General features: G+C 35.7%; 1 protein-coding gene across 7 annotated transcripts in view; it reads left to right on the top strand.

The window, feature by feature from the left end:
* The window catches only part of RAB3IP (RAB3A interacting protein), a 67564-nt gene that overhangs the window by 36345 nt on the left and 18226 nt on the right, over positions 1-12993 (top strand). For all 7 annotated transcript variants that reach the window (XM_030939605.1, XM_030939604.1, XM_010358725.2 and 4 more), the window contains exon 4: positions 7593-7688. In XM_030939605.1, the coding sequence (XP_030795465.1) occupies positions 7593-7688 (96 nt within the window). The remainder of the gene's footprint in view (positions 1-7592; positions 7689-12993) is intronic.

Below are 12993 nucleotides of genomic sequence, written 5' to 3'. Positions count from 1 at the left end.
AGACCCCATTTCTGCAAAAAATAAATAAACTGGACATGGTGGTGCATGCCTGTGGTCTCAGCTACTTGGAAAGCTGAGGTGGGAGGATTGCTTGAGCTTCTGTGGTTGAGGCTGCAGTGAGCTGTGATCATGTCACTGCATTCCAGCCTGGGTGACAGAGTGAGACCCTGTCTCAAAAAAAAAAAAAGTTCATTCTCTGATGAACACTTAGGTTGATTCCATGTCTTAGCTATTGAGAATAGTGCTGCAGTAAACTTGGGGTGCAGCTGTCTCTTTGACACACGAATTTAATTTTCTGTGGATTTTATTCCCAGTAGTGGAATTGCTGGATACTCTATTTTTAATTTTTTGGAGACCCTCCATACTGTTGTCTGTAATGGCTGTGCTAATTTATATTACCACCAACACTAAAAGATTCCCTTTCTCCACATCCTCCTCAGTGTTTATTTTTTTGTCATTTTGATGATAGCCATTCTAAGTGGGTTGAGATGATACCTCATGGTGGTTTTGATTTGCATTCCCTTAATTATTAATGATGCTGAGCATTTTTTCATATACCTTTTGGCCATTTGTATGTCTTCTTTTGAGAAATGTTTATTCAGGTCTTTTGCCCATTTAAAATTATGTTATTTGTATTTTTGCCATTGAGTTGTTTCTGTTTCTGGGAGTGAGTGCTAAATTCCCTGTTATTGTATGACAGTCTATCCTTTTAGGTCTATTCATATTTGCTCCAATGTAAGGTGCATATATATTTACAATTATTATGTCCTCTTTATTGGCCCCCTTATCATTATATAATAATACTCTTGTTTCTTTTTACAATTTTTGGCTTAAACTCTGTTTTATCTAATGTAAGTATAGGTAGCTACTCTTGCTTTCTTTTGTTTTTCTATTTGCATTGAATGTTTTCCCTTTCAGTCTCTGTATGTCCTTATGGAGGATTTGAGTCTCTTGTAGGCACCATAGAGTTGGGTCTTGTTTTTTAAATTCATTCAGTCTCTCTGTTTCTTATTAGAAATTTTGATCCATTTACATTCAAGATTATTAATAAGTAAAGACATACCTCTGCAATTTTGGTACTTCTTTTATTGTTGTTTTATAGATCCTTCCTTCCTCTCTGGCTGTCTTCCTTTGTGGTTATTTTCTCTAGTAATATGTTTTGATGCCTTGTATTTTACTTTTAGTGTATCTATTGTAGGATTTTGCTTTGTGGTTACCATGAGGCTTACAAAAAACATAACCAGTTATTTTACACTGCTAACAACTTAATTTTGATTGAAAAGAAAGAAAACGTACACTTTAACTCCATTATTTTCCCACGTTTTGAATTTTTGATGTTACAATTTATATCTTTGTATATTGTCTCTTAACAAAGTATTATAGTTATTATTTTTAATAGTTTTGTTTTTTAGTCTTAATACTAAAGATAGGAGTGGTTAATATACCACTATTACTATATTAGAGTATTCTGAATTTGTTTACTGACTTGTGCCAGTGATTTTTATACCTTCAGAAGTTTCTTTGTTACATGTTAGTGTTCTTTTCTTTCAGATTAAAGAAATCCCTTTAGCATTTCTTGTAAGACAGTTCTGATGGTACTGAATTCCTTCAGCTTTTGTTTTCCTGGGAAACTTTTAATGTTCATTTCTGAAAGATGGCTTTGCTGGGTACAGTATTCTTGGTGTTTTTGTTTGTTTTTTCCTTCAGCTCTCTGAATATATTCTACTTCTTCCTGATCTGCAAGGTTCTCGCTGAGAAGTCTGCTGCGAGGCATATTGGAATTCTTTTATATGTTGACTTGCTTCTTTTCTCTTGCTGCTTTCAGAATCCCCTCCTTATCTTTGATCTTTGAGAGCTTGATTATAATATGCCTTGGGGTAGTCTTATTTAGGTTGAGCATGGTTAGTGATCTTTGACTTTCCTTTATCTGGATTTTATTTTTCTCCAGGTTTTGAAAATGTTCTGTTATTATTTATTTGGATACGCCTTCTACCCCTTTTGTCTTTCTTTATTCCCTCTTGAACTCCAATTACTCAAACATTTTCTCTTTTGATGCTATCCCATAGATATCCCATAGATCTTGTAAGCTTTCTTCATTTCTCTTTAGTCTTTTTTTCTTTTTTCTTCTTTACCTATATGTTTTTCACTTATCCTGCCTTTGAGCTCACTCATTGTTTTTTCTGCTTGGTCAATTCTGTTGTTGAAGCTCTTTTTCACTACTTTCACTGCACATTACAGCTAGGGAACTTTTTAAAAATTTATTCTTTTTTTTTTATTTCAGTGTCTGTTAAATTTTTCTGATAAATTTCTGAATTGTTTATCTGTATTTTCTTGAAGTTCACTGATGATCCTTAACACAGCTAGTTTGATTTTTATTCTGACAGGTCACACATCTCCATCTTTTTAGGGTCTGTTATTGGCACCTTATTTTGTCTTTTTGGTGAGGTCATAATTCCCTGATTGTTCTTAATGCTTGTGGATGTACATTGATGTCTGCTTATTAACAAATTAGTTATTTATTCAAGTCTTTGCAGTGTGCTTTTGTGCCCATCCTTCTTCAGTGGGCCTGTCTAGAAATCTAATAGTGGCTGTTGTCAAGCCTGTGAGTACTGCAGCCATTTCAGCAGTAGAGGGCGCCTTAAGCCCATTTTTATCACGAGTCTCCCGAGGGCTTCCAGGATGACATGGTGCTCCAGCCAGGATATACCTGATGATCACTCAAGGTAGGGGTACCCTGACTGTGAGAAAGTTGGCCAACGACCCGAACCTGGAAACCTGTCCCATTTGCTTAGACAGATGCATGTTTCCCAGCAGCTCCCTGCACAGATGGGATAGTTCCCCAACTGCAGCAAAAGGAACTGGAGCTGAGACTGGGACCCCTTACATTCTGCTGTAGGATGGAGGCTGGTGAGCTTGCCCCAGTGGCCCACATCCATGCTTCCCAGTGGATGGGACAGTTTACCAACTGCAGGGAGAGGGGCTGGAGCCGAGTCTGGGCCCCTTCACTGCTGTGGAACAGAGGCTGGCAAACCTACCAGGGTAGCCCAGGCAGGCAAGCTTCCCCCAGAAGCTCCCTGCACAGGTGGGACATTTCCCTGACTGCAGTGAGAGAGGCTAGAGTGGAGAGTGGGATCCTTTAGGACCTGCTTTAGGACAAAGGCTGACAGGTCCTTCAAGGAGGCTCAGACAGACAAATCATTCCTGGGTTGTGGATATGGGTAAATCTTCCTCTGGGTTCTTGTGCAAGCAGTAATAAACTGGGCCCATGGCTGGGTGGCTGAGGGGTTGGAGCCAATTTACAGGATAACTTTCAGATCTGCTGCCAAGACCAATGCCAGTGGGCAGATGAAGCTTCCTGCTTAGGCACTAGTGTGCTTGATTCCTCCTAAGTCTTTTTTTTTTAAATTAGTATTTTGGAAGGTTTGATTTTTGTTTTGTTGTTTTTAATAAAATATATTTATATATCTTAAAAGTTCTTTATATACTACCTTTGTTTCCTGCCATAAACAGTACTAAACTTTTTCTTCCCTTTTCCCGTATCATTTAATTTTAGTTACAAGTATTATCTTAATGCCAATCATTATGTTCATAAATGTACTTGGGTTTATCCTGGTTGATTTGAGAGCTTCAAGTTGTAACTCTTTTTTCCAAGCAATACTTAAGAAGTTAGTACACTTAGTTTCACCTTGTAATTTTTTTGGTTTTTAAAAATAATATGTGTTACTTTTACATCCCTTGAGCTTGTTTCATTTTTATACCATTTTGTCAGTTTTATCTCCATTTTTAAAAAATTGACACTATTTTTGAGAGCAGTTTTAGGTTCACAGCAAAATTGAAAGTACAGAGTCACCATATACTTGACTCTCCCCACACACGCACAGCGTCCCCCCCATTAACATCCCCTACCAGCGTGGTGCATTTCTTAAAATTAATAAACCTCCATTGACACATTGTCTCCCAAAGTTAATAGTTTACATTAGGGTTTACTCTTGATGTTGTACATGCTGTGGATTTTGACGAATGTATAATGATATATATCTACCATGATAGTATCATACAGAGTAGTTTCACTGATCTAAAAATCCTCTGTGCTCTGCCTGCTCTTCCCTTTCTCCCCAAAAACCCTGGCAACCACTGATCTTTTTAACATCTCTGTAGTCTTGCCTTTTCCAGATTGTCATACAGTTGGAATCATATAGTGTGTAGCCTTTTCAGATTGGCTTTTTTCACTTAGTAATGCGCATTTAATCTTTTATGTCTTTTCATGGCTTGTTAATTCATTTTCTTTTAGCACAAAATGATATTCCGCTGTCTGGACGTACCACAGTTTATCCATTCACCTCGTGAAGGCCATCTTGGCTGCTTCTAAGTTTGGGCAATTATGAGTGAATAAAGCTGCTATAAATGTGTGTTTGCAGATTTTTATGTGGACATATTTTTGACTGATTTAGGCAAATAACAACAAGTGTGATTGCTGGATCCCATGGTAAGAGTATGGTTAGCTTTGTAAGAAATTGCCAAACTATCTTCCAAAGTAGCTTTACCATTTTGCATTGTCACTAGCAATAAATTAAAGTTCCTATTGGTTCACATTCTCTTTAGCATTTGATATTACCAGTTTTAATGCCCCAAAGGGGGATTAAAAAACTATATTGCCATCACAGTTACAACACCACTAGCTCATGTTCTGAGTTTTGGCCATTCTAGTAGGTATGTAGGGTATCTCATTTTTTTTTGTTTTGTTTTTTCTTTATGAGATTGAGTCTCGCTCTGTCTCCCAGGCTGGAGTGCAGTGGCGCGATCTCGGCTCGCGGCAACCTCCGCCTCCCGGGTTCAAGTGATTCTCCTGCCTCAGCCTCCTAAGTAGCTTAGGGATTACAGGCACGCGCCACCATGCCTGGCTAATTTTTGTATTTTTAGTAGAGACAGGGTTTCACCATGTTGGTCATGCTGGTCTCGAACTCCTGACCTCGTGATCCGTCCACCTCAGCCTTCTAGAGTGCTGGGATTACAGACGTGAGCCACCGCGCCTGGCCATCTCATTGTTCTAATTTGTGGTTCCTTAATGAGATATGATGTTGATTTCTTTTTTTTTTTTTTTTTTTTTTTGAGACGGAGTCTTGCTCTGTTGCCCAGACTGGAGTGCAGTGGCGCAATCTCCGCTCACTGCAAGCTCCGCCGCCTCCCAGGTTCATGCCATTCTCCTGCCTCAGCCTCCCGAGTAGCTGGGACTAAGGTGCCCGCCACCACGCCCAGCTAATTTTTTTGTATTTTTAGTAGAGACGGGGTTTCACTGTGTTAGCCAGGATGGTCTCGATCTCCTGACCTCGTGATCCGCCCACCTCAGCCTCCCAAAGTGCTGGGATTACAGGCGTGAGCCACCGCGCCCAGAGATTATCTTTTCATATGCTTATTTGTGATCTGTGTGTCTGTCTTCTCTGGTGAAGTGTCTGTTTTGGTCATTTGCCCAGTTTTTAATTGGGTTGTTCTTTTCTTACTGTTGAATTTTAAATGTTCTTTGTATATTTTGGAAGCAGTAGTTTATCACATAGGTCATTTGCAAATATTTTTTTCCCAATTTGTGTCATGTCTTCTCATTCTCTTGATATTCCCATCTTTTAGTTGTAGTTCTAAAGTTAGCTGTATTTTCTTCTTACCCCAGTCTGTCATGTTACAGCTTCTCCAGTTTTTGTTGTTGTTGTTGTTGTTGTTTTTTAATCTGAAACATTCTGTCGTCCACTCAGGCAAGCTCATAGGAGAGATATTTTCTAAGGTCTTACAGCTTTATGACTTTGTGGTCGTACAATTGAAGGACACTTTTGCTGGATATAAAATACTCAGCTCACATTTTTTCCTTTGAGTATCTTAAAAATGTTACTTCATTGTTTTCTAACGTAAATGTTGCCGTTGAAATTTGGTTCGAGTCTGATTTTTTTTCCCTTATAGGTGACTTGGCTTTGTATTTAACTTCATTATTGTGATAACTTTACATATTTTTGTTTCCCATGTTTAAATGATCTGCATTTCCCTGGACTATTAGGAAGAGGTTCCTATGAAAGAATAAATCAGGATAGCTTTATCAGTTTACATTTGAAGGTTTTTCTCTGTTGTTATTGGAGTATGTGTGTAGCCCCTTTTGTCTCTTAGGTAATCCTTGGTCAAAAAGGTTTTTCTTTTCTAGTGCACAGTTTCTGAGAGCTTTACATGCTTAGCATCCCGTCAGAGGATACTTATTTTCTCTTTATAGTATTTTCTGTCAACTGTTCCTTTGGAACTTTGCCACTCCCTTCTCTCTTTATATCTGATCCTTCTTTCTCACTGTCTTCATTATCTTGCAGTTTTGTTTGAGATTTCAGAGTTTTTCCCCCTTAGGGTGAGACTGTCCTTCTGGTGAGGGCTCTTTTTTACATACTCCTCTAAGATGCTTGAGGGTTTAGAGCTTCATAGCACTCTTTGCTGCCTATAGGACTGACTATACAGGTTTTTACACCCACCTGCAACCTGGAGCTTCTGAAAACCTTTTCCTTTCTCTCCATTTGTTTCTTAGATTTGCTGTCCGAGTTTTTTCCAAAGATAGAGTGCTGTGCTTGTGGAGTATTTCTTAGTGATTTTTGGGTTTTGTTGCTTTGTAGGGTACCTCTGTTGTAGCTTTAATTTCTTGCTGCTTTTGTACATCTGGTGATCATGCATTGTGAGCAATTTATCCACATTCTCTTAATATTCTGAGAATTATGGAGATTCTCTTTTACTTAGTTTCATTGGGCTCTTCTCATATCCCTGTTGGTATATCTGGTTTTTAGGAATTATCTTTGGGGGATTAAAAGACTATACTGCCACCACAGTTATAAACCACTAACTCGTTATTTTATTAGTTTAATTGTGACTAATATGTAAGGAGCTTAGATTTTTTTCCCCCTGTGTTTGAAAGGTTAGGGCTACTTAAGCATACAGAATTGCATATTTTTAATATCTGAATAAGGGAATTTTAAAACATCTATATGTGACCTGGTGAGGAGATGAATATAAATGTAGAATGTGATTTTTGTTAACATTTTTCTTGATTTTAAATGCAAATGTACATCATTTATATCTGGTTACATTGTTTAATGGGTATAGTCTCCTAACAGGTATTTTAGATAATTGCAGTATGGTACATGAAGTTACCTGTAAGTAAATAGCTTTTAAAGTAAACATGAAAAAAGTGAATTTGTATTGAAATTAATATGCATAATTCCTTGCTTGATGGAAATAAATATGTATAGCAAAAAGTTAAAGGAAAAAAGAATTAAGTCATTTTTTATTTTCACCTGTAATATATATTTTTATATATTTTATATATAATATATAGTTTTAATTTTTGAATATTTTATGAAAGAAATGTGAAATTTTAATTTGTTAGTTGGGATTTTCTGTAATTTTGGACTTGCCTGATTGTCTTCCACATAGCAGGTGCTAGATAAATATTTTCAATGTGAACATTGTAGGAAGTGACAGTATTCATATTTTATAATTTTATTAGTAAAGATTATATAGTCTGCTGAAACTAACTTCCAACTATGGAGATCCAAAATAAAATTATCAATTTCTCTTAGGAACTGAAGTTAAAAGATGAAGAATGTGAGAGGCTTTCAAAAGTGCGAGATCAACTTGGACAGGAATTGGAAGAACTCACAGCTAGTCTATTTGAGGTTGGTCTATTTACATCTTGGCCAACAGCAGCATCTTGACTTTTATATATTGACAAAATTATATTTTGAGGGAATCTTGAAAAAGATTTGCTTAGCTTCATGTATATTTATAAGTCCTCTAAGCAAAAGAGAAATCTTTAAGCAATGTAGAATTTACAACTTAAAATGATGTGAAAAGAAATAAAAAACAACTATGGGCTACCAGTATCAGATTGTTTAAAAATGTATGTGTGCAAAGAAAGGAGGCAAATTTTAGTATTGATTTTTTATTTTACTAAGTATTTATGGGCTACTTTAGATTAACTACATATGACTGTACAACTAAGAGGGCAAACTCTGAGATAGTCATCTTATATGGGATAGTTTGAGAAATGGTAGAAGGCACATCTACTTGTAAGAAGGCATACTTTTTATATCCAGCCCACTACCAGGAAACGTTTCTACGTAACTGGAGCAGTGTTTCTCCATAGCGGTGCCACTGACATTGTAGGACGTTTAGCGTCCTTGGTGTATTAGGGTTCTCCAGAAAAACAGAGCCTATACATATACATATATAGAGAGATACAGAGAGAGAGAGAGAGGGACAGAGGCACTCATTATTATAGGGAGTTGACTCTTGCTGTTATGGAGGCTGGCAAGTCCCAGGGAGCCGCAGTGGAAGTCAGCAAACTGGAGGCCCAAGAGGGCTGATAGTGCACTTCCAGTCTGACTTTGAAGGTCTGAGAACTGGGAAGAGCAAATGTTTCAGTTTGAATCCGAAGGCAGAAAAAAAAATCTCTTCCTTGAGGGAGGGTCGTCCTTTTTTGTTCTATTCAGGTCATCAACTAATTGGATAAGGGTCACCCACATTCTAGAGGGACGTCTACTTTACTCAGTCTACCAATGTAAATGTTATTCTTATGCAAAAACATTCAGGATAATGTTTGACTACATAGTTGAGCACCCTGTGATTCAATCAAGTTGACATACACAATTAACCATCACAATAGGCTTTGCTCAAAAAAATGCTAGTAATACACCCTGATCATTTTGACAGCATACAAATACCCCTGGTGGGCGAGGTGAGGGTAGTACTTCCATGAGTAAGAACTGTTGCCACAAAGTGTCTCCTTTGGGTTAAGATCTTGAGTCTTGAGAAGTTCCTTAACAATAACATTGATGTGTTACTGGAATGGCTAATGCCATTATCATTTAACGATATATATATATATTTTTCCTAAAGATTTGTTCTTAAAACTTTTATTGTAATAAACTTGTGGCGGGGGGAAATTCCATCACCTTTTGTTGTTTTTATTCATAATCTATTTCAGTCTCAGGTATATATATATTCTTACATAGTTGTAATTTAATATTTTGTGTTTTTCTAAGTAACATTTTTAATGTTACTGCACCATCACTGATTGTAATGATAGTCATAATCTACTAGGTGCCTGTTCCACAACTTCTATCATTACAAGTAACATTGCACTGAATGTCTTTAGATATGTAGGACTTTCCATGCCTTCTCTGCTCCATACCCCTTTGCCTTCTTCTATGTCTTTTTAGGGTCATTTTCTTTCATGAACATTTTAAAACTAATTTGTTTATTTTCTTAGCTAGCTAGTCATTGGAGATGAGAGGAGAATAAATTTAAGGATAGAAAGAGTGGAAAGTTGAAGAGGTAGAATAGAAGCTATGTGACTTGTTACATTTCTGTATAGAAGGTTATATAGAAACGTAAGATTTTTCTCCCAGTGTTGTCTGACTGGAAGAAAATTTTGTAGTGATATGGATATTAGGTAAAAAAGCAAATATATTGAGCTATTTATGTTAATTTTTATTTCCTGGTAACTTGCATTTAATTCAACCCTGCTTAGTTTCACCCATCTGCACATGTATGTATGTTCTGTTACGTGAAATAGAATGAGAAAAAACAGAAAGAAACTTCTCCCTGTAAGTAGCAGGATGTGAAGGACCAGAAATGCGGCTTATGCAATTAGTGGAAAAGCATATCTAAAAATTGTAATTTGGAGTCTCTAACCTTTTCTAACCCAATGGTGGCTGTTAGCATTGACACTGTGGCTACCTTCTGGAAAACAAAGTACATTGATTAAAGATGATTTTGGTAATGAAGAAAGTTGTATTCGAACCAATTGTATATGAATCTTGGAAAAAGTGCTCAAAGTTTTTCTTTGGTCTTAATTGTGCCTTCATGATCTGTTTACCATTGTCTTATGAAAAGATACTTTTTTTGCACTTTATATGTGTGTGTGTGTATGTGTGCATAACTTTTTAAGAATTAAAGATTATTCTGAATAAACTCAATATGCACAGTTTTGGTAAGCCTAACATGTATATTCAAATTAGGAGTCTATTATCCTAGTCTTCAATATAATTATACTTTGTATATAACAAAGTTGAGTTTTAAAAGTATCAAATACTGAACAAACCTCAAAAGTTATGTTTTTCTTCTAACACCTTCAATTTTGAGATAATATAGAATTAAGTCAGTTGAAAGAATACAAAGCAGTCTACATCTCACATGGAGAAAAAAAGTAGTCTTAAGAAGTTTGTTTTATAAGCCAGTTTTAGTAAATGTTCATGATATGTCTAGTTTTCTCTCAACAGTACTATGACGCATATAGGGCAGATTATTATCATTTTATCTGAGAAGAAAAGTGAGGCATAGAGAGGCTAATGAGCAATGCAGGCACTCATATTCATGATCCTAACTCTTGCTTTATCTACTGTGAAAATCATAAATGGCATTTCTGTTTGTCTCAAACCACAGAAAAGAAGTCATCACTGGGGCCTCTTATTTCTTCATTCCACACTCGAATGATCAGTTAAGTCTTTTGATGCTACCTCCAGGACATAGAACACATCACCTTCCCAGCCACCATCATTTGTTACCTAAATCAATAGATGCCAAGCTTTTTGAACCTATACCTGATCAGTACAAGAAAAATTTGAGCATGTTACCTCCATTATAATGAAGATACCTAATATTTATTGAGAGTTCCCTATATGCTAGGCACATATAGGCAGTGTTCTATATGAACATATATACGTATTTATAAATTATACACACTTGCTAACGGACATACTAATGTGTTAACATATGTTGTAAATACACGTTTTAAAAGATAAAACAATAAAAATGCTTAAATATTTTGTTCTCATTAAAACAGTTAATGTTTTATATATACTTAGTGAGAGGATTGTGATTGAATATGTTACTTTATTTTAGAAAATCTTGTTTTGACAGTTTATAATCCAGATGAAGGTCTGGTCTAAGTTCCGTTTTCAAAAGTAGATCTAATACTGCTGATAACTCACACATCTATTGGTCTGATATAAGAAGTACATCTTTCCCTATTTTAAATCATTATTTTGTCATTATGAGATTTCATCATGCAAACATCGGTATTGTATACTTACACAAACCTAGATGTGGTACAGCCTATTACACACCTTGGCTATATGATATTGCTTATTGCTCCTGGGCTACAAACCTATACAGCATGTTACTATACTGAATACTGTAGGCACTTGTGACACAGTGGTAAATATTTATGTATCTAAACATAGAAAAGGTAAAGTAAAAATAAATATGGTATTATAATTTTATGGGATCACTGTTATATATGCAATCCATTGTTCACTGAAATGTTATGTGGTGAATGACTGTATATATGCAGCTGACATCAAAGCACCTAAATGTATAAAACAAACTGACAGATCTGAAGGGAGATACAGCAATACATTAATAGTAGGTGACTTCAATACCCCAGTCTCTCTAATGAGTAGATTATTCAGACAGAAAATTAATAAGGAAACAGCAGAACTGCATAACACTATAGACCAAATGAATCTAACAGATACGTATGGAACTTTTAACACAACAGCAAAAGAATATACATTCTTCTCAGGTGCACATGAAACATTCTCCAGTATAGTTCATGTTAGATCACAAAACAGGTCTCAAATTTAAGAAGATCAAAATCATTCTAAGAATCTTTTCCACTCAAAAAGGAATTCAATTAGGAATCAATAATAGTAAGAAAACAGGAAAGCTCAAGTATGTGGAAACTAAACAATGATATCCTTTTGAACAACCTTTGAGTCAAAGAAAAAATCAAAAGGGAACTTGAAAAGTTTCTTGAGACAAATGAAACTGAAAACACAACGTACCAAAACTTATGAGATGCAGAAAAAGGAGTACTAAGAGGGATAAAGGCCTACATTAAAAAAGAAGAACAATATCAAACAATCTAACTTTATGCCTCAAGGAATTAGAAGGAGAACAAACTAAGTCCAAACTTAGCAGAGGGAAGGGAATAACAAAGATCAGAGTAGAAATAGAGAATAGGAAAATAATAGAAAATATTAAGAAAACCTGAGTTTTTTGAAAAAAATAAAAACCGTTAGCAAGACAAACCAAGAAAAGAGAGGACTCAAATCAGAAATGAAAGAGGAGGTATTACAATGGATGCTTCAGAAATAAAAAGGATCGTAAGTGACTTTTATGAACCACATGCCAGTCAATTGGATAATCTAGAAGAAATAGATAGATTCCTAGAAACTGAACCATTTTTCTGGAATCAAATTCCAGAAAATGGAATCAAGAAGTAGAAACAAAAAAAACCTAAGACTAGATGGCTTCACAGGTAAATTCTACCAAACATTCAAAGAAAAATCAGTGCCAATTCTTTTTACACTCTTACAAAAATAGAAGAGGAAACACTTCCAAACTCATTTTATGAGGCCAATATCACTCTGATACCAAAGCCAGTAAATGTACCACAAGGAAAAATCTACAGGCCAATATTCCCAATGAACATAGGTGCAGAAGCCCTTAATAAAATGTTAGAAAATCAAATTCAGTAACATATTGAAAGGATTATACACTATGACCAAATGGGATTTGTCCCTGCGATGCAGGGATACATCAACATAGGCAAATCAATTAGTGTAATAAACCACAGTAATAGAATGATAATATACATTATAATCTTAATAGAAACAGAAAAAGCATTTGACAAAAATTCCACATTCATTTATGCTAAAACTCTCAACAAAATAGATGTAGGAACTTACTTTAAGACAATAAAGGCCATATATGAAAAACCCATAGCTAACATCATAATCAATGGGGGAAATTGAAAGCTTTTCCTCTACGATCTGGTATAAGACAAGGATGCCCACTCTTCACCATTTCTGTACAGCACAGTTCTGGAATATTAGAGCAATCAGTCAAGAAAAAGAAAAGGCAACCCAATTGGAAAGGAAGAAATAAAACAATCTCTGTGTGCAGATGACATGA

The sequence above is a fragment of the Rhinopithecus roxellana genome, chromosome 10, assembly GCF_007565055.1.
Source record: "Rhinopithecus roxellana isolate Shanxi Qingling chromosome 10, ASM756505v1, whole genome shotgun sequence".
In the NCBI taxonomy this organism is placed as follows: Eukaryota; Metazoa; Chordata; class Mammalia; order Primates; family Cercopithecidae; genus Rhinopithecus; species Rhinopithecus roxellana.
This window is presented reverse-complemented; position numbering and strand designations above follow the sequence as displayed.